The 24,869-nt window shown below is 40.2% G+C and overlaps 1 protein-coding gene across 2 annotated transcripts in view; it reads left to right on the forward strand.

Moving 5' to 3' along the window:
• Nucleotides 1-23,921: 23,921 nt before the first annotated feature.
• Nucleotides 23,922-24,869, forward strand: part of SLC35F3 (solute carrier family 35 member F3) — a 159,985-nt gene continuing 159,037 nt past the window's right edge. For both annotated transcript variants that reach the window (XM_082757750.1, XM_082757752.1), the window contains exons 1-2: nucleotides 23,922-24,151; nucleotides 24,260-24,489. In XM_082757750.1, the coding sequence (XP_082613876.1) occupies nucleotides 24,099-24,151; nucleotides 24,260-24,489 (283 nt within the window). In that variant the 5' untranslated portion in view covers nucleotides 23,922-24,098. The remainder of the gene's footprint in view (nucleotides 24,152-24,259; nucleotides 24,490-24,869) is intronic.

Consider the following 24,869-nt stretch of genomic DNA (forward strand, 5'->3'; position numbering starts at 1 on the left):
GGCATTATAGAACTGTAAAAATGTCCTGTTTTAGCAGTATTAAATGTCATTCAAAATGTCCTTTAATCTTCGTTTCCTTTATGAGGAAACACAATCTATTTTCCATGGAACAGAAAGATGCTTTAAATTCCAAATATTCTGAGACTCAATAAAATTAATCCAGGAGATAAACCAACAAATTCCTCTGAAGACTTTATTGTTACTATAGAAACCTGCCTAAATCCAGAACTTCATTGTGAGGTAAAAATGGAAGAATTTGTCTCATTAATCATTTTTACTCTCCTATCATTTCTTGCTAGATTGGGGTTCTGGAAACCACAGCAGAGAGAATCATAGAGGTGTAAAAGTGTCTCCTGCCCTCTCCAGGAAAAAAGAAAAAACAAAAGGGGGGTGGGGGGAAAGGGTTCTTCCCTTCAGCCACCAAGCCATCAGTTACAGAAAGTGAATGCCAAAAAAGATCCTGCTTGCCTTCCATCAAAAGACAGCTACAATTTTGTAGTTATTAGTTTAAGATTAGAAATGTCAGCCTGAACTTCCTGTGAACTTGCAATGTCACAGTCCTGTTTTCTTGCATCCTCAGTCCAAAGGGGGCAATTTGGGTATTTGATGCTTCTTTATGCAGTTTTTCATTACCTGCTTTTTTTCATTACCTGCTTTCATTGCACTGCTGCAGGAGGTCACTGGGGCAAGTACTGCAGAGTGAATTTAAAAAGTGGATGGACAACTTTGTTACTGAGCTTTGCCTATATGTGAGCACAGGCAAAGATGCAAATAACTGCTATTCTTCAGAGTACGGCTGCTTCCCTCTGCTGCTCCACCACCACTGTTCTCTGTCTTGTTTTTGCAGCAGTGCACATATGCTTCAATCTTGCCTGCTGGCATTCTCCCAAGACCTTCAGAGGCAGTCCAGTACAAAGACAAAACACCTCTAAGAGCCAGAGCTGGTCCATTATCACTCTTAAGTAACATTACAGTGATTTGTAGAAAACAATAGGGTATGAGTCGTGTTTCTGACCAAATAGAGCGCAAAAAGACAGACCAAGGATGCTCTGAGGCTGGCATGGAGACCTGCAGAAGTTTTGCTTCTGTGTCTCCATGGCAGTTTCCAGAAGCAGGGTCATGCCAAGACAAACAGCAGCAGCATTGGCACCCATGGCATTCCTTGCTGGGAGCAAAGGCTTGCTCACTGAGGTGACAGCCATGCTCACTGGCATGAGCGTCCACTTGTCCAGGCAGGTGTTCTGGAAGATGGCTGCGTTGTGCTCCACTCCAGCTACAAGAATGATCAAGGGGCTAGAGCACCTCTCCTGTGAAGACAGGCTGAGGGAGTTGGGGTTGTTCAGCCTGGAGAAGAGAAGGCTCCATGGAGTCCTTATAGCGGCCTGCCAGTACCTAAATGGGGCCTGCAGGAAAGCTGGGGAGGGACTCTGTCAGGGAGTGTAGGGTTAGGACAGCGAGTAATGGCTTTAAACTGAAAGAGGGTAGGTTTAGATTAGGTATTAGGAAGAAATTCTTCACTCAGAGGCTGGTGAGGCCCTGGCACAGGCTGCCCAGAGAAGCTGTGGGTGCCCCATCCCTGGAGGTGTTCAAGGCCAGGCTGGATGGGGCCTGGGCAACCTGGTCTGGTGGGAGGTGTCCCTGCCCATGGCAGGGGTTGGAACAAGGTGGTCTTTAAGGCCTTTTTCTACCCAAACCATTCTGTGGTTCTATGAGGTCCTCAGGCTGGCTGTGCAGGAGGCCAGGGCTCACCACAGCTCTGCTCAGTCGAGACAAATGTCTGCCCCCAGTACCTGTTGTGTTACCTACACAATATCACCTACAAAATTCCCTGGTATCACAGGGCAATGTGCTTTTCCAGAGGGAAGCCAATTGAGCTGCTCACTCCTCTCAGCACATCCTGAAGAAGGTAAAAGTACGTAAAATTATGCAAAAGCTAATGCGATTTCAATCATAATTAAGCTTCCTTGGGAAAATCTTCATAGGGTTTAATAAAGATTAAACCAGTAGATTGCTTGAGAAACTATTGCAATAACTACAGAAGTTAATGAGGAATACTTTCTCTATTGAGTTATTTCAAGAACACCAACTTAAAAATACAGTTGGAAGGAAAATTTAGGTTTGGCATGGATATTCAGTAGACATTATAGGGAGATTTGTGAAGGGGGGGGGGGGAGGGGGGAGGGAGCTAGCTGTTTAATCAGACTCTCTAGGAATCTTCCATAAATTGATTAATATCCAACACTGAAAGTACATGACTTTGCTTACACTGTTTTTCTGGGAAGAAGCTCATTTTCAGATGTCTTCTACCTTTTAGTCCTAAAAGCTATTTAGAAACCTGCAGTCCTTTCTAGAAAAGATATGCAAAGTTAGACTTCTGCCAAAACCATAATTAATAGAGTAACAAGGAGTCACATACTAGCCTTATTTTTCTGTGTTTAATAAAATTACACTGTATAAATATTCTAATATTTATTATTTTAGAATAATATTTTTATTGAAGGCAGAGAGGTATAATGATTTTTATTTGAATAATAATAATAAAAAGTGCCACCAAGTTATAATATCTGAAATAATGAGATGAAAACCAAAAAAAGGAATCCATTAATTTTCTTGGTGGGTGGTTTCTTGAAAATTACATTTCACACAAAGTTAAAACATGAGCCTTCTCATTTGCATTTTCTTATACTTCTGGATTACAGTATTAATGAATACTGATTTCTTTTCTTCCATGCAGATAGCTATGCACTGTAGTCAATATTCCTCTCACACTCTTTGTTAGTATAATAAATAAACTACCTCTTAAATTATTTCATTGTGGAGAATTTCCTCCAGCCCTTGAATCACTTTACTTCTTTGCACTTGTATGATTTTGCAACATCCTTTGAAAAAAATTAGAGTAGTGAAGCTGAATACTGTTTTGTCATATCAGCCCCACCAGCCTACAGAGAAATTCTCCTGCCTTCTGCTTGCTTTACCCCAACAGTCAGGCCAGCCAACTTTGCAATGCAATTACAATAATAGCTTGTTTGGCATGTGGTGATCCATGCAGAGACACAAGCCCCTTTTCTTCCTCCTTTAGCAGCCTAGAAAAGGTTCAAAGGAGCCCATTTGCTTCTTCCACGTGCACAAATCACCAATTGGGAACAACTGCTTTAAAAGGGAGATCTCAAAGCACGTGTGAGATGTGGGTGGAGAAGCTGCAGGTTACCCTGCAGTGAGAGGGTGGAGAGAAGCTGCTTGGAGAACACTGAGGAAAGGTGGTCAGATGTGGAAGGCAGGAAAGCAGCCTAGGGGAAAGGTTAATTCTGGGCTGCTTAATGTGAGGTTTGCATGTAGGAACTTCACGTAACAGAACCTATTGCAAGGCCTTGCGGAAGCGGAAGGTGACTGTATTGTAAACTAGAATCCGTCTCATTCACCTCTGTTCTCTCATACATATGTATTCCCTATGTCCCTATGCTTTCACGTCCTTTGCTCGGGAGGTCAATTGTCTGGCTACTTGTCATTCTACTTGGAGAAGCCAAAAGTAAAACATGGTACAAAAAGAGCCACGGTCCACATGAGGGGGAAACAGAATTTCTGACAGGTATAATTAATTACTTGTGTGGGTCCTTCAGTCTGTATGTACCTTCACATATGGTCTCTCCCTCTGACCTGTCTAACAGTCCAGAACAGCCTCTGAGCACTGTCGCATTCTGAGGCTTAGTAGCTGGCATGTTATGTCTTTGTGTGTGGGAGACTACAGTTTCCTTGCCCTAGTTTGTCTATTTAAAATGTACAAAATAAACCTTGTGGGTTTGTTTGTTTGTTTGTTTTTTAAACAATGGTAAAAGGCTAGGTGTGAAAAGAAATGACTCACAGCAATTATCAGTTGAAACTGATGCTTTGTTAAGAATCCTGGTTTCCTACAGTCTTATTGCAAGGATCCTGTACTGGTGGTAATAGCAACTTAAAGATATTAAATTTAATCAGAGGAAACAGTTTCTTAAACTGCCTTTTTAGGCAATGCTATATTATGTCATAGATTTCTTTCTATCATAAGGAGAATAAAAAAAAAAAATATATTGAGTCTCACCTTCATCCAGGAGTTGTTTAGTTGTTGTTTTGTTGTTTTTTTGTTTTTTTTTTTTTTTTTTTTTGTCATGAAGATAGCTGTACTTTGGCAGTGTTAGTCAGAAATTGTGTACAAATTGTTTGCATGGATCCCGGAGAGATCTGAACTCATCTGTTAGGTCATGGCTTACTTCGCATAGAGTTTTTGTTTGCTTTTTCTTTTGTTTTTCATAACACTCTGATAGTGGTCTATGTTACAAAGAACTCCACTGATCTAGGAACAAAGAACTGATTCTCTCATGATAGAAAAGCAAATATGTATCAAGATGACTGCTTTCCTCACTTCCCTATTTCCTCCACATAACACTTTCTGAGTATTCTACATGTTGATTTAAGCCAAGTATCCTGATATTGGCTAGCTTGGAGAACACCAACCACTCTTGTTAAGTTTTTCAATACTTTGCCATTTCATGTCTGTAATACTGGTTGAGAGGAATGCCTCTGCCATTGAAAAGTTTGTCTATAAAAGTCACTTAAACAGATGAAGAGAAGACAATCAACCAAAAGCTTCAAGTGACCTGGAAAGGGAAGAAGTAAACGTTACCCAACCATGCTGTAAGACACAGAAATTCAGCTCCTTTTCTAATGGTTATACCTCCCTTGCCTAACAGGAAGCAATGGAGTCAAACTTTGAAACAGTGCAAATAAAAGAATTGGTCTGATAAAGTTTGAGGGAGACAACTCCATATAATGGTACAGAAAGGCAATAAATATTTTTGCCTGAGTGTATGCCTTGGAGGAGGAATCTCAATAGGATGCTGAAGCTGAGTACATATTTAAGTCCTTACTTTTGTTCTGTACATAAGATACCTGAATTACTTTACCTCTGTTAATGTGTTCTGCTAGTGGGCCATTTTTAAGTCTGCCACAGACCACAGGGAATGCTTTTTAGAAATTTAGACTAGAGGTTCAGAAGTTTTATATTCTCTCTCCCCCAGCTGATAAGACAGTTACATAAATATCTTAAGACTTATTTTTTTTCACAGGTTTAAGAATAGAAGCTAGAATTTCATGGCCTTGTGTTATAATCTGTATATCTAAAACACCTGTGGGTAAGGGTTCTGGATGTGCAGAGTACCTCAGTCAGTCTTTGCTGCTCTGGGATGAATTGAAGACAAATCCATTCTTGGAAATGCACCTAACTCATCTGTTGATCTGCTGGAGAAGAAGCTTTTAGCTGCCCCCCACCCCTCTCCACACACACACACTGAAGTGTGTGCAAAACAGTATTTTTGAGGAGTGTACAACTCTGCTAGAAGCTGGTTTTGGTATGGGTAAATTGACATGCACTCCCTCTCCTACCAAACGAGACAATAAGGAGTTACAGGATGGAGTACATGATAAAGACTTGCTTTGAGATTTGCCTTTGAGATTATTGTCAAATGCTTCAGCAATGATTCTAAGCTTGACTTAATTCCCTAAATGTGTTAACAACTAACAAACCACCAAGCTTTTTTTCTAATACAACTCATTTAATGCACAGTAGAAGATACAGTAAGGATTGAATTATATGGGTATGCTATTATGCTTGCAAAACTGTATTGCAATAAGCTTTTCAATTTATAGGCAGGAAATGAAGCTCTCCAATTATGGGATAACAAAAAAATCAGAGCAATGAAATTGGAATTTAGTAATTTCTTTTCTAGGTCCACTGTCTGCAAACAAGAACTTGGCTCATTCTCATTTTCCTCAGAGAACTAAAGAGTACTGGTGAAAATCTAGTGGTTGTTTAGAGGCTTCTGAAGTATGCGGGGGCATCTGGCTCCAATGCTGGCAAACAGTAGGGCGATGCATCATGGTACCTCAGCTCCCTTGCTCTAACATAGATCCTTCAAGACGTAAGCATATATTTTAATTGCAGTAAAGCACTGTTCAACACAAACCTTTTTAAGCCTGTTTGGAATCTGGCCTCTTCTGAGGTGGGGTCATGCTGTAAGATGTCCTCTTCCCTCTGACAGCATAAACACAACAACCCTTTGTGTTCCAGGCCAGCCATCATCTCAAGACTTCATATTGTAAGCTATAGAGGCTGAAGGTGTTGAACACTTTATGGTGCTTAATTACAAAAATGTGACTTACAGAATACAGTATTGCTATCAAGAGGACACGGTAGTACCAGTTTAATATAACCACTTTGAAGAGAATCCTTTTATAGAAGGAAAAGGGCAAGAAGAAAACCAAATTCATAGTTAATGAGTAAGCCATTAATTTTTATTTTGGAAAAAAAAAAAAAAAAAAAATGGGAATTGAACCTACAATATAATGTGGTTTGTTTTGTTTAGTTTTGTTTTGTTTTGTTTAACAGTGGCAGTCTCTAAAGTATAGCTTCCTTTAGAGAATAACAGTTACCTTTATATTTTCATGAAACATACTCTGGATTTATTGCACCTGTGTGAACACTTACGATCAAAGGGTCTGATCTTTAGAGCAAGAGGAGCAGAGTCTCAGTATTCTTGCTAGGAATTCTACTTCAGATGAAGTAATCCATGGTTATTTTTGTGATCTTCTAACTCTGAACAGAGATTTGAAAATAGAAGAGAAAAATAGAAAAATGTCTTTAATGGTTAAGGTTAAAAGAGGCTGGAGCTCCAGTATGTGTGGGACTGGAAAGAGACTGCTGAAAGGATGGGTTGGCAGGGGGACATCTCGCTGACAGTGCCTGCTTCTGGGCTATGACTGAGGATCTTATGCTAAAGCTCAATTAGGGATACACTGAGAGATACTGATGATGAATCTAGGACAGGACTAGCTCATGGAAAGAACAGGAACACAGCTAATTGCTAGCAAAACACAACTCCCAAGTCTTCATTTTAAAGCAGCCTTTATGAAGAGATGCTCTTACTGACCTCTCCCCTCAGTCATCACTTGTTGCATCAGAAGCTGGCACACTTTACTAAGCTACCTTGTAGCTGAAGCTCTCCAGGCACACTTCTAGCTCTCTGGAAGATGTTTTACATGACCACTGCAAATGAACAGTTTTCTATGAGAGAACTGCGGTACTTACTCATTAAGAGGATCAATGCTGATTTTCACTTTCAATGACATAATTTTATATGAAATTTCATTGTACTTGTATAATTGTTTCCAGTAATATAAGAGTAGAGGGGTGATTGTGGTTCAAATACTCAATCTTGATTAAGCTGGTAAGAGAAGTCACTTATCACATACATAATGCATAACTGAGGTATGAAAGCTTATGAGTCAGTGTACTCTAACAGGTACACTGTGTTACACTGCTCTTAGCATTAAGGTCTACCTGGTTTAATAGGGGGAAGTATTAATGATTTATTTTTTTTAAATGGTTTAGCAAGAAATACATCCTATGTTTTTTCTCTTCATGTGCATTGAGCCTATAACTAATGACTACTGGAATACAAATACTCATTTTGTTAACAAAAAGTAGGATATGTCTTTTTGTAACACAGATTACTGAATATTGAAGCATAGATGTTCAGTATAGAAAATGCATAATCTGTTTGTGTTAGTAATGAGGAACCTTCCAGATGTCTCAAACTATTGCAAATGAGAGCAGACTGCAGGTCTATTCAGATGGAGTAAAGTTTTGGCATACTCAAGTCCTGCTTGTTTCCTCCTTGTATAAGAGGACTTGGTATTCAAAGTGGGAAAGCGGGACTGACAATGATGTATTTCTAATGCTGGCATGTTATTGTTGGAGTTTTTCCTCCTATCCAGAGTGAGAAGGAGCAACACAAGGCTGTTAATAAGGCTTGCTTTGTGTGATCTGTGTGCCCTAAATTGACTGCAGATGCTCTAGGTTACTGCTCCCACTGCTGAGGAACCATTTGAGCCATAGCCCATTCTATTTCAAACTGTCTGTGTAGGTAAACTATGCCTGAATTTTAGTTTGGTTGGAAACTGTTTGTGCTGTGTCTTGCAAACTGCAGCACAAAATCAGTGAGATTTCTGCACTAGTGAACACTTATCAGGAGCTTTCAAATAGGATCAATAAAGGGACTCTTTCTAAACAGTCTGCTTTTGTTTTCCTATGCATACTGGTTTCTTAGATTGCCCTCTTTCCTGTGTTTCAGAAAAAGCAGGAGGCAGAATTGCCAGACCTCCTGGATGTTGCTTTATTTTATTTTTTTTCCTATAAAGTGTGTCTTTAGAAGTGAGAGACGATTTCTGTGAGCTCTGTTGAATGAGCCAGAGCTGAACTATCTTCTCAGTGATCTTGACAGATATGCTTGAGTTCAAATCCCAGCAATTCTACCTTACTGTCACTGGGTATGCTTACAGGCGGCTGGAACACCCTTGACTAGCTTGGAACTCCAGCTAGCATCTGAAGATGATGTAGTAATGAAGTAGTGAGCTCTTCCCTATGTCCCTTTTTGCATGATAAACTGTAGTAGGTGACTGCTGCTGTGAATGTAGTAGATTGTCTTCCAAAATAGTCCTAAGCAGGAAACAGTAGATACACACACAAAAAAAGAACAGCTGATTTTATAATTTCTGGACTTTCTATCTTGGATAAGATATTAGATATCTGTAAATACAATATTCATTTCCAAAAGATTAAAGCAAACACCACTTATAACTGGACTTTTCCAAAAACTACTTAAGATCTAAGCAAGCTCTATTACATAATTGCAGTACCTGCCTAAATTATCCTCCATATTTATACATCTTCTATTTAAACTGTTGGTCTTCTCATGATATTGATGAAAAAATATAGTTCTATTCTGCTGTATTTTAACAAGACTTAAAATTAACACTTAAGCAGTTAGGAATTAGTAAAAAACAGTTTCCATTTTTTCATTTTTAAGATAGAGTGCTTTGACAATCAAAACTTGGATCCAATCTTTCTATCTTCAAAGTGATATTTGAGCTTCCAGTTCAGGACAGAAAAGTTATGTGTTTGTGTCAGGAAAAAATAATTCTCTATAGGTTGCACTTTGTACATTAGAACAATTTTTCTACTTAATGTCTCTGACATTTATTGATATTTATAAATGCCAACTATAAACATGTACTCAGGTGATATTCAGCACTGTATGAATGCTCAAGCAAATAATTTCAGAGGTGTTAATTGCACCTCAATAGGATTTCAGTGCTAGCCCAACAGCAATAGCCTTTTTTAATTTCCTCACAGCTGATCGAAGCATTCAACAAGAGAGACATTCTGTTGAATTTCAAGACCCTGATAAAACCTCATTTAGCTTAGGCAAGCGTATGATATTTTGGAAAGTATTGCAAAGTCAGATCTGCTTTCTCTGCTGTTTGAATGTATTTTCTCCCCATCGATGAAACAAGTATGCAAGCGCAAATGTCAGCCTTGACTTTACATCAAGCAAAACAATCCTTAGTGTTCAGGTAGCTCAATACCTTTCAATACTGAAATTCTTTGTGTTGATGGTTGAGTAGACAAGCACATGTATTTATCTCAAAGGTAAAGCCTGAGAAAATTGTAAGTAGCTTTGAAATAAGATGTCTGACCTCTTCAGCTTGACTTCTAACAGGACACACAAGATCAGAGGAATTGCCTGAATTAATATTTTTATTTTTTGAGTAGAAGCCATGTATGTGTAGCTCTAAGTGCAGAGCACACAAGTACCGACAGAGATGACTCAAAGTGCACTATGCAAATTAATTTGGAGCTGGAAGGAACATCTCTGCTCATAACTTCTGTATTCTGAGACAAAGCAGTTCATGTAGGTATTATATTTTTCCTACTATGTGCTCTGCTGGAAACTCATTCTTAAGACTTGATTCTGACTTCACTGGGCCACTCGACTGGGAGAAACAGAACTGAGAGTTGAGGGATCAAACCTGAGTCTTCAGAAATCACTGAAGGCTTGGAAGGCTTTGTGCAAGCACTTCTCCCAAGACTGACTTGTCCTCTGAGTGGGGGTACACCAACTTCAGAGAGAAATCAGTCATGAAGGAACAAGAATTTCACATCATGTTTATTTCCCCACTGCTAAGCACTGTACTACTTTTATTTCTTAGACCAATTGTAGAATGGCCTAAATCTGAGTTCATACATTTGTAACATCATAAGCATACTGTGAAGCATGCAAAGGTAAGAGCTGTTTCAGGTTTATTTTCATGTAAAATCCTTTGGGACCTGTTTGTTACAAGTTCATGGACTTTGACTTTTATTATATTTAAAGACATCTGAAGTTTATTTTAAAAATAATATTTTTCAATTGGGTGATCCTTAAATATTGTTTCCTAGTGTTGCAAACTTCAGATCAGTTGTTGATTCAAGTGCTTAAAGCTGGATTGCAAGTGCTGGGAATAAGAGTACTACAGTGTTTTCATGTCTGCCCATTGTAGGCCTCAAGATAAATGAGTGCAAGCTCCCTGGCCCCAGAAAACAGATTACAGTTCACATTGGCTTTAGCCCTATAATATGATCAAGGATCAGTTCTGATGCTCTTATTGAATTTCTGTGATGGACAAAGATGATGATTAAAGTCTTCTATGGAAGAAAGTCATTGTACTGCAATATTCCAGAAACTGCCTTTATTGAACCAGTGCATATTCCTTTGGTCAGAAAGGTGTTCTGCTCACTTATGGGTTTTTCATTGCTTTGGGTTTAGAGTGCTACCACAAAACCACTCTTCCACAGGCACTAAAGAAATACAAGATCTATATGAGTTTGCATTGCCACGTCCACAAGGAAGGATGAAACCTAAACAAACCCACTCTCGTGAAAACAACTGATGTCCATGTGATCGAATCTACCAACAGCTGTTATACTTGTGGGTGCTGGCAGTTAGGCTACTACACTATGCTGGCTGTTGGGCCAGAATATTTCACTGGTTCAGGAGATTATTTTGATCAAAGACTGCGTGCTGGGATGCACAGCTACACTGTTTCCTTATTCTGTTGCAATGTTTTTGCTCTGAAAATCATACTTCCTACAAGTTTTCATAATGCTAGAGGTAGAAATTGCAGACAAAATTAGTGACTTCAGTGTTTGCATTGGTGTAAGTATGGCCTGCAGGCTTTCACAGTTGGAGTTACTTGATTGAAGTCTTTGTATTTGGTCTAATAGCCTCTGTTGTGCCTCTAACTTATTCTAAAACCAAGGCTCAGTTTCTTTTAGCTCTAAGCAGTTTTTGTATAAACAGTACAAAAAGGTTAGGAGGAAGGAGAAAGAGGCCTAGTAGGGCCACCAGAGGAAAAAGCTAAAAGTAGTAGTAATTTAATGTGGAAAAGAGTGGCAACAGAAGAATTTTCTGTACAGAGCTTCATGCTAATTTCACCTGTTCAAAGCCTTGCTTTTGCACCACCTGGAGGCTGCAAGCTTCTTTGAACTGAACCTCTACAAAGCAAGTGATTTTTCACTGATGTCTGTTGAGACAGCCCAGCAATTTGGTACTATTTAGCACCAAAACTTATTCTGCTGAGATTCTTCTTTGCTGCCTGAGCCCCATGTCACTAGAAATGATGCGTTACAGAAACACAGCATAATGTTGCCAACAGGGCTATGCTAAGCATGTTCTAAATGATGGTCCTCTATTTCCCCTCATTCTTCCTTGCAGCAATTCTTGTACTACTGTTTAAATATTTAACTATTCTCTTAAGTCTTTGACATAAGGCAAGCTTATCTTAGGAGAACACTACTTATGGACTTTTTTTTTTTTTTATTTGGTAAGCTGTACAAGATGATCCTATAGCAAAGTGGGCAGGATTAGTGTTGGCTCCAGTAAAAACTATGTTTGGAGCTTCACTGTCTTTCACTGGATGTCACTGCTTATGTGCCAGAGTTAAGAATTGGGTTTTCCTTTTTTGTTCACCACAACGTTTTGATAATATTAATTAAAACTCTATTTTTCCACATTGTCACCATCTAAAAGGCAGAGTTGAAACCACCTGCAGTGAAGAGAAATGCTGTTTTCAGAGAAGTGATTTTTGGATGGAAAGTATCATAGAAGTACCAATGATGTATAGTTTGCTGCCAATTCCCAACACCTTTTGACATGAAGCATCCAGTGTCACGTGCCTCTGGGAATTCCTAGTTTTTGTTGTTTTTGTGTTTTTTTTTCAAACTGGGTAGGAATTTAGGAATTGTGTTAGCCCACCTTAAGCATATACTGAAGAACTTTCTTCTGCAGCTTTAACTAGGTCCTTAATTACGCACATATATATATATATATATATGGCTTGTCAGTCTAGAACTATGCAACCAAACTGAAAGGAAATTATTACACTGAGTATAGTGAAGAGGCTGCCCTGAGATACATTTATGACTTTAGTGAGCCCTATGAGAAGTGTTATATTGCTGCTAGTACTGTTAATTCATTGATAAATGTGGATGATGCTTATAATCTCCTAGAAATTATTTAAACACAGTTTAAACTGCTGATTTCTGGAGTAAAAGGAAACTTTTCTTAAATTTTCAGCCAACACCTTCCACCAATACTGTGCTTACAAAACAATCTAATATCACTGTTTATCCATAAATGACTTTGAAATGAGCTCATTTCATTGTGTTAGATGATCCACAGAGGTAGGGAGTGGGAGAAAGAAGGCATCCATTACAAAATCTTCTTTTTAGCTTGGCAATCTAGCCAAGAGCTGCAAGGTAACTAGAAGCTGAATAATGAATTACCAATGCTTGCAAACCTTCATCTGGTCTCATGAGATGAGCAGACCTGAAAGTTTCATGTTGTTCTGTTAAGCATGGAAATTCCCTGGTCTCTTTTCTAAAAGGAACAAGTCTTTCTTGAAGGCCTTGGCTCACTACTGGAGAGAGCAGCCCCCAGATGAAAGCTGTGTCACCTGCCCGCAACTCTGCAGAACTTGATCTCATTTCAAATGCCGGTAGCTCAGCATCCCCAGTAAACGTTGTTATGGTGACAGTGGAAATCTAACACTGAGCACTACATCTATCTGCTTATCTACCAATAACGATCCTGCTGTGTAAAACTTCAAAAGGAAGGGAACCTATGGGTTGTTTTTTAAAACCTTCTCAATGATCAAAGAGGAGAGAGATTAGAAAACTGCATCTATTGAAAATTTAATGCAGGAGTTTGATCTCAGGTAGAGGAAGGGAGGGAAGATACATCTCTTCATATACCTCAACAGCTAGATTCTTTGCTTATTTAGGGCTTGGTCGTGTTGCTGCAGAAGATGGCAAAATATATTGGCCTGGTGTAAACAGCCTTCAGTGGGGTTCATGGCTGGTACAGCAGCTTGAAGGAGGAGCTGATCAATGCCATGAGCTGGAGCATCCACATGTGCACATCCTGGCACCAGCAGAGGGTAAGAATATATGTGTGCTGGCACTAAAGAGTTTCATATCCCAGAACTACACAGTTCACTCTCAAGTAGATTTTCCTGTCCTTCCCTTCAACTCTTACTGCCCTTTGCTAAACATTGGCAGCAGTTCTGTCTGTTGAGATAAATACCTTAAAAACAAATGTAAATAAATGAAAGCAACTGGTGCTTAGGTGTAGAAATGAAGCAGGAGGGGTAACCTTTTCTGGAACTCAGAAACACTGTTGGCATATTTAATGTAGGTGAACAACTTAATTGCACAGGAGTTTGTTTTTTTTTCCCCTAGTAAAAAAAAATATAAAATAAAAAATGGTCATGGCCTTGACCTATCTTCATTCCGTGGGCATTGTCAGATCTTCCTTCATTCCGGACCTTTACATCAGATACACTTTCTGTAAATCAGTTGAGTTGGTCTCTCATTGATTTCTCTCTGCACATGCACTTGTCTTGTTGGCCTTCGTCACGCAGTGTCACAACACAGGTGGCACGAGGTGGTAACCACTGAGTATGCTTGCAATGACCTCAAGGTGAAAAGCACATGCTCTCCGGTCACCCTGCCTATTCCAGAACAAGGTAACTGAAGGCAGGATAGACTTCTGAAGGAAATGGCATGCTGGTAACTTACTGCTGGCAGATGACAACAGTTCTTGTCTGATACTCAGCAAATCAGATACCATGGTTTTCAGGTCAAATTCTTAAGGATCTTTCCAGTTTTTGCTTGTTTTTTCTTGCAGGGCTTCTTTTCCCAGCTCTGAGTAGTGTCAGGAGGTTCTGTGCTTTTCTTGGTACTTTCTACTTGCACTGGGGACTGATGCAATAATGGCTCCCCTTCATCTGGGTACTGTTTCTTTGCAATTCGACTGCTTCTGCAGATTGTTTTGATGACTATCTCTTGTATGTGGCCAAACTGGAGCCAGGAAGCAGACAAGCAGCACTAGCCCTCACACTCCCCCCAGCACTACAGTCCTGGGGAAATTTCTTTCCTGCTTCATTTGTATCTTTACAAAATGTCGCCATAGGATCTCTTCAAAAGTTACAGTGCTATAAATGCGTTTCTGAAAGGCATGACAGATGTTCTCTGGAGTTCTGAGCTGGGTCACATGAGACAGAGCTGATGGGCACCAATGGGAAGGGATAAAAATCAGGAGTAACTTAATTTTATCAGATGAAGTGATAGCCCAAGTCTGGAGGGGCATGGTGTTGAGGGGAAAAGTTGGTTCCTAACCAGAGAATAAGCATTCAGAAAAGAGAAAAGAAGTCATTAGCCAATCTCCAGGATTTCTTTCTTTTTGGTCTTGTTTGATAGCTGAAATGTAATAAAATGGAAAAACTAAGGAGGCTGCTAACAATGAGGCAGTTAGCGACTAATACAACACAAAACAGTACATAGAATAATACAAGCAACTGCAGCAACACCTCTAGAAATCTAATACTAAGTCTGTATTTTGTGGCATGATTTTGGCCTGGCATATGAAACAGCTACTGCCAGTGAGCAGTGGAGATTGAAGCCTCCACTGTGGAGAACAGAGGTGGACAGACTGGGATTCACCCCCTGGCAGATGTGTGTCTAACTTCTTAAATGCTAGTGGTGGGGGCTCAGCAAAGTTCGTAAACAAGGCACTTTTATCTTCAACTGTCCCTACCAAAACAAAGTTTTGCTCAGTATCTAAACAGCAAGGTCTTTTTGCTCAGATGTAAGTCCCTTATTTTTTCTCCTATCCCAAGCAAAGATTAATGTGTGTTAATCTTTCTTTTCTCCTAGTCTTAAGATCACAGCATAGGGAGACCATACAAAGATGGCATCTTCTTGCCACATCTACTTGTTTATAATCTGATCTGTGAACTTAAGAGATGTAACCCTGTGCAGTCCTATTGCCCCTGTGCAAATAGAATAGGCAAGGAATTGAAAACAATTCCCTTTTTTCCTCTTTTCTTAAAGTGTTAAGTATCTCCTAAATAGTGAACCTTTATTCATGCTGCTGATGCACAAGCCTGAAAAATAGCTTTCATCCCTAGGCTACCTCACATGGTGTGAGCGGAGAGGGTGTGTGGGTGGGTATTTTTATTTTTATAAATCTTTACGTATGATCTGGTGGTGATAGATGCAGGTTCACTTAATGTCATGAAGATTGTCTACTTGGAGTATAGAAGCACTATGGAAGAACTGGGAGGCAGATAGGAGTTTTGCATATTTTCTGCTGCCGCTGTTCCTGTTATCTATTTTGCAAGGCCTAGTCATTGCTTGTACATCAGTCTGATAAAGTCACTGTGTAGGTTTATTAAATGGCAAAATTCCTAAATAAACTGAAATATTGTTTGTCAATTTAATTTAAAGATCCTCTTTGACTCAATGGGAACTTATCATCAATTATACGGTAGGTTGTTGGGTTTTTTTTATCTCTTCTCCTAACACAGAATAGCTTGATACTGAAATAATGTATGCACATGCTACAAAAATTACTGGTCACAGAAGATGAATGCTTGATCTGTAGTGGCAGGTATACCAGAGCCTAGAACTGATCTGCTAGTCCATGGATTATTACAATATCAGAAAAATTGCTGCGAACTTGCATGTTTACTGCGTATCTTTGTGATTTGATTGTACTATGTTTCTGGATGTTGATTAATGTTACTGTTAAGATTGGATTAAAAAATAAGTAGGTATTACAGTATCGTTATTTGTATGCAATATCGTATCTGATAAAGCAGGGAATTTCCCTAACTATTGGAGGACAGGGAAAAGTGATCTCTTGCTCTGATCTAGGATAAAGAACTGCTTTATGGTTGAATTTGGCACAAAGAGACTTGAGGAGTAGGGAGTGATATGACCATCTCTGTCACGAGATGCCTGGCATGAGTGGGCTTTTGTCTCCTAAATGGTATCAGAGTAATTCACAATAGAACGTGTGGGAGGAGAAGGCACAAAAAGGCCCTATTACTTCTGACAACAAAAGGAATAAATAAAATTTTAGTCTATAATTGGTGCCAAAAGTCAGACTAAAATTTGCTGCGATGAGGATTTATTTTATTTTAGTAGAGAAACACTATATTAAGTTTACAAGACATTAATTTTAGTTGTGGCTGAGAGCTAAAACATGATTAGTATAAACCTGTGTGAGTACTGGAGGATGGCAAAATGCTATTTGCAGCTCAGTGTTCAGACAGTAACACTGACTGCTTTATAGGGGCTACTTTAATTCTCTTTCACTGTTTACAAAGAATACACTGAAGATAATATTAAAATCCCACGTGAGATACAGAGGGCTCAAATCACCTCTTCAATGAATAGTAAAGCATAAAATATTGCCTTTTCCAATGTTTTATTGTGTGAAATCACAATTGATTCATCTTTATTTTTTCTTCCTGCTACACAACATAAAACCCACATTATTCTAATTTTTATTTCTTCAGATATTTGAAATAATTAATATAGATATTTCTAGCAGACAAAAATCCTATTAGGGAAGTTTGCAATCTCCTTGCTTTTTCTATTTACTGTAGATTTATCTTTATATCCCACTATTTGATTAAAAACGAAACAAACAAAATAAAAACCACAGCATTCCAAGCCATGTTTTTCTTCTCCAGTCTTTCTCATAGATCCTCGATCTCCAACAGCGCTGTGCCAAGGCTTTCTATAGCATAGGGAATCTTTTTTGCAATTTTGTCTGTGGATTACTTTTCCAAGGATAACATTTGTATTTCAAATTAATCAAGGCACATGTCTTTTTTTTCTACTGAAGATATCCAAGTATGATGTGATCTCCTCTATACTGTCACTGCTGTTTTTAATTTTTGTTTATTATGTTGCTGATGTGGCTTAATTTGTATTTGGGGGAATTTCTCAGGATTTTTTGCTTTAATAAGAATTTTGCATGGACCAACAAGGGAAAGCTTATACATAAAGAAAACTTTTAGCTCAAAACCAATCAATGTAGCCTAGAAAAAGGAATGTAAAAGTGTTCTTTAGTAGAAACATTACCAATAAAGAAACACACAGATCCACAGATTTTTGAGCAGCTTTATGTGCTTTTGTGTTAAACAAAATTAGAAGTTGATACCTGCAATAAAAACTTTTTTTAGAGTCATGTTTTTTTTTGGAAATGACTGTTTTCACGATGAAGTGACTGATCACTAAAATCATGCCACTCTTCAAAATAAGTGGCTAATGTGTAGTCAGAAGTTGTACATTGGACACAACTCCATCAAGCCAGAGGAGTTTCACCAGCATGAAATAAATTAGATCAATTCAAGTTGGGGGATAACATTGCTTTCAATTTTACTGAATTGAAACTTGCTTGGGCTCTCTTTTTGAGAAATGCAGCTGCTCTGGACTATATGCAAAAGACTATTTCCATGTAGAAAAACTGTTGTAAAGCAAATTTTCATTATATGGGATGTTCACCACAGAGCACATAAGTACCAGAGTGAGTAAATCTAAACAGTGTTTCCAAAACAGGTTGAAATCAAGTTTGAGATTGGTTTTATAGGCTCTTCCGTATGACAATTATGAGGCAATTTACTTGATAACAACTTTCTGTAGTTATGTTTACCATAGATGCATGATTTTAAACAGCAGTGATGACATTCATCTTGATCTTTGTGATATTTTTGGTAGGCGTGATTATGCACAACTGGTGCTTTTCATTCACTTTCTCCATGTCTTTCTGATTTGTACATGTTTATATGAAATGTGAGGCACTGGTAAAAGTGATGTGGTGGGTCTCCATCAGTTACTGTACATGAAGATTTGTCTTTACAGTTTAGAATAGGTAATACTACTATACCATGAGCTACTAAAAAATGCTAGAGAATGCAAACACACGTTGCTTTTTCCAGCTTAAGCTTTTGTATTTAGTTTACCAATTAAAATACACATCAAAATCAAGCTTGATGCATTGAATAATGCAAGGAAAAACCATGTTATTTAACATTGTTCTGTGCAGTAAGCAGCCCTGGGAGAAGAGGAAATTCTTCTGGACAGTTCAGGATTACAGCTTTTGCAAGGGCATCTTCTCCTGACTCAACCTTTAAGAGTGATTTAAAAGCTTTTTGACTTTCCTCAGCAAATACCTTTTGGCAGGATTAAACTGCACTGCTGCCAATCTAGCTCAATACCAAGCATATTAATTAGGTGTCTTGGCCTTTTTATTAATTCTACAAGCAGGGTAGTCCATTCAGCAGTGACTGAGGAAGTTTAATCAAATAATCTCATTGTTCCAAATTTATCACCACAATAAAAGAATCTACTAAGCAAAGGATGAAAGAATCCATTTTCCATTGCTAAATAGTTTTATATGAGGAAGAGGTATTGCTTGAGACTCAAACTTGAGGTATTGCTTGAGACTAACATCTGCCCCTACGTGGATACGCAGTACATAGGGATGACCCTGTATACAAATGAATGGTACGAAGGACCTGCATAGTACCTCTGTGAATTGTCTGCCTGTAGTTCTTGCTGTTCTTCCTCTCACTACAAACTTGTAATATTAACAGATTTATTTATTTATTTATTTTTACAAAGTCTTTTAATTTCAGAAAGCAGCTGGAAAAAGAAGTGCAGTGATACACTGTTCTTAGCTATGATATGATGAAATATATCCAGTGTAGGTGATAAAAGGATAAGAGAAAACACCTTTTTGTGTATTGTAGGGAGATGTGGTTGAACTGGGGTCTGGGTTGATGTAGCAGAATGTGGAATAGCTTCCAAAATTATTTCCTGAAGAACTGGAAAAAATGTGTGGTTAACTTATGAACTAGATTCAAAATGCATATATGGAAGTGGCTACGCCTCACAGTACAGAACCATGTGGCAAACATGTAATGCTCCTTGACCTTCTGTGCTAGACCAAAAGTTCGGCTGTGGGATTCTTAGTGTTTCAGACACATGAGCAGCTTCAAACAGCTGCCATTAATTTTATACAACAGAAATTGCCTGTCAAATCAGTCTCCAGGTGTTCTATTCTCTTCAGAAATTACCTTGCCAAGAAAGCTGCGCAGTCCAAGGCTAGCAACGCATTTTCTGCATCAAAAAATGACAACTTTAAAAACCACCTTCAAAACTAGAAAAACAAAAGCTTATCTGAAGGGTGAGAATTATCAGATTTTTCTTGGGGCTAGCACACTTTCCAGATAAGCAACTTTAAATGCAGTATGAATGTTGTGTTCTGATTCACTAAAGCCTTCCCTGAGCACAAATCCATTAAGTTTTCTTTCTTGTTCTGTCCTGAGTCTTTCTTTCTTTCCCCTAAATCTTCATGGCTGCTTTTCCATTATTTCTTTTGGTGGTCTTTCTGGGCTTGCCAGGGTAGATAGCTGTTGCCATAATTTCCCCCTTCTCCTTATTCCCAGATTGTTTGATTCTCCTTGCAGACAAACTCATACTACAGTCAGTGAAGTGAAAAGGACAAAGTAGGAATGATAGGCAAATGCAGAAAACTTGCAAGACTGGTAACTACTCTTTCCTTAATTCTTGTTTTGTAGTCCTTTATTTCAGGTATAAATTTCTTGAAATGGCACAACATGATGGCAGATACCAAGTATATGTAGAGCACAGATTGGCTTTGGGATTTATGCCTCTGGCATTTCTCAAAATACGGGACACTGAAGAGATCTGCTGTTCTGTATTTTCTGTCTTTGACACCTCCTACAGTCCTTTTGGGGTCTGTTGCTGGAAGAAGGAAAATGAGGAAGGAGACTTTAAAAACAAAGACTATATTTCTGCTTTTCACTTCTCAGTTTTCCACTTGAATTGAGAAGAGATACAAGGGCAATGCTCATATGCTGCAAAGAAATAATGAGATGCCCTAAAAAAAAGTTTTTTCTTTCCCTTCACTTCTTAACTAACAATAGATAGCAAAACAATCAATAGACCTATTTTCAATTCCAAATATAAGAGGCTTCTATTTTCCACTGGCAAAAAAGAAGCTGAACAGTTTATATTCAACACCATTGAAGCAGCAGATTAAAATCAGCTTTATATAAAGCAACATACCTCCCTGGAACTGATCTCTGTGTACCTTCCTGACTACAACAGGCAACTACATCATAATTTTCAGAGCTTTCTAGTTGCTTTTGGCAAGGAGTCATGCCTGAAATCCTGATGCTTGTTTGGTTTTGCCTGTGCATTGCAGGGGTCTGAGAACAATGTGGGAGCTTACATGAAAAATGTGCTGCAACTTGTCTTAAATTTATCTGTGTTTGCTCCAGCACACTCTCCCTCTACTTGACAAAGCAAGTGTGAATCTGTTGAAGGTAGCTGAGCTGATTTTGCTTATTATCCAGTTTTGTATTTGGCCAGCATCTGTCCACTCTATCAGTCTTTCTTGGTTCTCTGGGTTTATTTATACCATTTAAAGGTAGTAGTAGATATTTTAAAATGTGAATGCAAGCAAGATTACCCATGATAGACTAGGAAGTCTTTAGCTACATGTTTTTTGTTGCTGACTCAAAAATTTGCAGGTGAAATAGATTATGTTCAAAGCTGCACCCTTATCCAGTCAGAACAGCATACTAATATTGGTCCCACTGATTTAGCTGGAGCCACTTTGGCTATACAGTAGCATTATATTCATGTGGATGTCAAATCTGACTCCAGCTAGAGAAAATTAATAGTTTTGCCTTATAAGCATTTCCCTGTGTTATATGGGGCTTCTATCATGTACATTGTATTTCTGTCTAAAACCCAAGAATCCCTGGGGCCGGAACATCTGATTAATGGCTCAGGTATGCATCTTCAGTAATAAGGATAAAAATACTGAGAAGCAGGAACATACATCAACTGCAGAGAGATTCAGTCAGAAGAATACTTGCTTAAGGAGGAAGCTGGGTCCTCTTCTAAAGACTCTGAGTTCCTAGAGGTAATTTTTTTATAAACTGGGTAAGATAGATAGTAGTTTCTGCAGTTGTGACTGTTGTCTTGTCCACTGAAATCTCTCTTCTGTGTTATCCTACTCCTGTCACTGTATCTGCTAAATGTAAAACTCATTTTGGGAGGTGGGTAGAAATCACTAGCCCCTCACATGAAATGAGTAATATATTGATAAGTGTAAATTTCCATCTTGGATAAACTTATGCCAAACTATTACTGATAGGAGATGAAAATAAATACTGCTTAAATGGTATTTTCCTCTGACATGGCATCATAATGTCTGTATAGAGCTGATATATCTTAATGGTTGTATTTAAGAGCTGACTATCAGTCAAGCATATCATTTCTTGTCTAGGGAAAGAAAATGTGCATCTAACAGGACAGAATAAGTAACTACACTGTAACAAATACTGTTTCCTCCTACAGGGCTCTGCCATTATTTCAAGTACAATATTTCCCAACTCTTCTTTGCTTGAAAAATGGTAGGTATTTTATTAAAGTAACGCTAATAAAAGGTTCAGAAAAGCCATCCACAGTGCTTCCAGTTTGGCGGTGCATAGAGTACTGGGTGGTTCCTACCTAAACTGAGACAAATCCTGCTCCGTTTTGCCCACTATTCCCTAAATAGTGTGTAGGTATATTCCTTAGACAGGTATACAAAACATTTAGCAAATATTTTCTCTGTAATTTGTTCCTTACTCTTGGGGTGCATTGCTAGTTTATACACTACTTTTTCTCTCCTCATACAAAAAATTTCAAGTCAGTTCCATAAATCCACAAATTCAACATCACGAGGGACTGAATATTTATCTTTTAGCATTCAATACCATATTGTCAGTTTCAATTTCAAGTACAATGTTTAAACATAATTAAAATAGCAAATGCAAGAATTTTTTTTTTTGCATGTCCACAGCAGCTCTATTTTTAAGAAACATTTACAGCAAGGTTTGACAAGATCCTAAGAGCTAACTATGTTGATGTTGCCTCTTACTGTAATTTTGAAATGTTGTTTCACTAAACAATTCCGTTTTCAAAACTTCACAATTTTCCATGCTTTTCTTCTCTCTCACAAGATGCATACTCTCTTCAAGTTTGTCAGCACTGCCACCCAAGCTGTCCAAAGTCACTTACTTGCATGACAGGAGAAAGTATTAACGGTCATCCATCATTCCAGTTACACCTTGAAATGACAGTAGCTGGGAAAGAATAAAACAGCAGAAAAACAATATTTTGGGGGGGCATGTGTAATGAATGAGATGATTCTGGAATATAAAGTGGAGAGATGTGCAATAGAGATTCTGAATTCCATGGCACCTTTCTGGGAATACAGAAAATGGACAGGGACGTACTTTACTGGCAGTCCAGCAGTGCTGACCAAGCGTTTGCTACTCTGCACCATCCCACCTGTCCAGCCCATGATGAGAGGTGGGTAAGTGCTCAGCAGGTGTTGCTGCTTGGCTGGGCTTGGTTGATTGAGCCTTTGTTTGCTCCAGCTCTGAAAGAACTTTATGCCATTTTTCCATGCCAATGTGAATTAACCCTATACTGAGCACTGCTAGCCCAGACTTGCATTTCTGGATGCTATTTTTAGTACACTTTGAGAATCTTCTATGAATAATAATGGAGAGATTTGACACCAGATACATGCAGTAGCACAGGTAATTCTCAGCTGACATCCTATCCTTGTCTTTCACTTAAAGCTGGGAAGAGTATGGACTCTGCATATAGAGTGACACTGGACTTTGGCCTGACTGAAATGTCTAATCCCATTATTGCTTGTTATCATTACTGCTGCTCTGAACATCTGAGGAGATTTAAATCAAGCTAGTCATCACTATCTGTGGGTTTGGTGAATGTCGTTTCCATCCTCTCACCTTAGTCCAAGTCACCTTCCTGCATTGGCGTGTGTGCCTGGCAGGGCACTCCATCATGTCGCCAAACGCCTGTGTGGTTGCTCAGTGCTTGTGCTGCTGGACCGCTGCTGATCCTTTGCATTGGGTTCCAGAGCTGACCTGCCCAGCTACAAATGCTTTCATTTGGACAGACAAAATAATTGTTGTGCAGGTGATAACACAAACTCAGTGCGTGATTTGATACGGGTGTTTGATATTAGTTTGTCTCCTGGCAGCTGGGGCTACTTTGCTTTCTGTTTTTGAAAGTGGCACAGCTTTAAAAGTGGCACAGCTACCTTTAGATAACATTACCTATAGTCATCAGGAACACCTCCGTAACGTTTGTGGTTTGCTATCCCTGGTAACTTTCTGGGACTTCTCCATTTCCTTTCCTATAGGGCACACACACCCACAAAGTTATTCAACCAACTCCAACTATATTTGTAGGCGACCAAGCACCTATTATTGTTTTAATTTTTTTTGACGTGTCTCTACTAGGTGCACACCCCACCTTTCACCTGCGTCTTTACCACCTCCTTCCCTTGCTCGCCCCCAGAAGGACCCTGAGGGGATCCTTCAGGACCCCCGCCCCCAGTCCTGCGGCCGGGCCGTGGGTGCGGGCTGCCGGCAGGGGTCGCGCGGCGCGGCGGGCCGGGCGGTCGGGGGCCGCGGCGCTCCCCCTGGCGGCGGCCGCTGGCAGCGCGCTGGGGCGGGGGGCGCGGAGCGCGGAGCTCGCCCTGCCCGGCCCCCGCTCGGCAGGCGGCGGCAGCAGCGGCGGCGGCGGCCCGCCCCTCGACTCTCCCAGCTCTCGGCAGCCCGGGGACCCTCCTCGGCCGCCGCCCGCTCCTTGTCGTCTCCCTTCTTTCCTTCTTGTTCCTTCCTTCCCTCCCGCCTCGCACCCGGCCGGTGGGCGCCGCCGGCTCGCCCCGCCGAGAAGTCTGGGCGCCCCCCAGCCCTCGCTGCTGCTGCTCCCCATGGGGATCCGCGAGTTCCCCAACGGCTCGGCGCGGGGCAAAGCCGCCACGCTGTGAGTACCGGGAAGGGACGGGGATGGGGGACACCCGGGCGGGGAAAGTTGTCGGGCGGGAGGTGCCGGGGGGATGCCGGCCCCTGACGCCCCTCTCCCGGCCCCCAGCGGCATGCGGCGCTCCCCCGACGTGAGCCCCCGGCGGCTGTCCGACATCAGCCCGCAGCTGCGGCAGCTCAAGTACCTGGTGGTGGACGAGGCCATCAAGGAGGACCTCAAGTGGTCCCGCTCCGTGGAGGACCTCACCAGCGCCTCCGTGGGGCTCACCTCCATCGAGGAGAGGATCCTGCGCATCACCGGCTACTACGGCTACCAGCCCTGGGCCGCCAGCTACAAACGTGAGTCCCCCGGGAGGTGGTGGGGGTGGTGGTGCTGGGGGGTCTGGCTCAGAGGTAGCCACGGGGTAAATGTGGGATCCTGCAACCAGGAGAGCCCGTTTAGGTGCCTTAGTACTGCCTATGTGCTCGGTGATGTGTTGATCGCCGGATTTGTGACAGCTCTGAGAAAGCTCCGCTGCATTCACACACGCCCTGCTCTCAAAAGTGACGCCTTCTCGGTACGTCTCTCTGTTGCTTTAGAGGTCTGTCAGATCTTCGCAGTGCTTAATCTCGTTTTTATGCCTTTCCTGGGTCAAATGGAGCTGTCTCTTCCATATTCCTGCACTTGAGAAAGAAACTTCCTGCGATACTGCCACGAAGAGAAGCCTAGCTGTGTCCCT

The sequence above is a fragment of the Aythya marila genome (assembly GCF_965140915.1).
Source record: "Aythya marila genome assembly, chromosome: 3".
NCBI lineage: Eukaryota > Metazoa > Chordata > Aves > Anseriformes > Anatidae > Aythya > Aythya marila.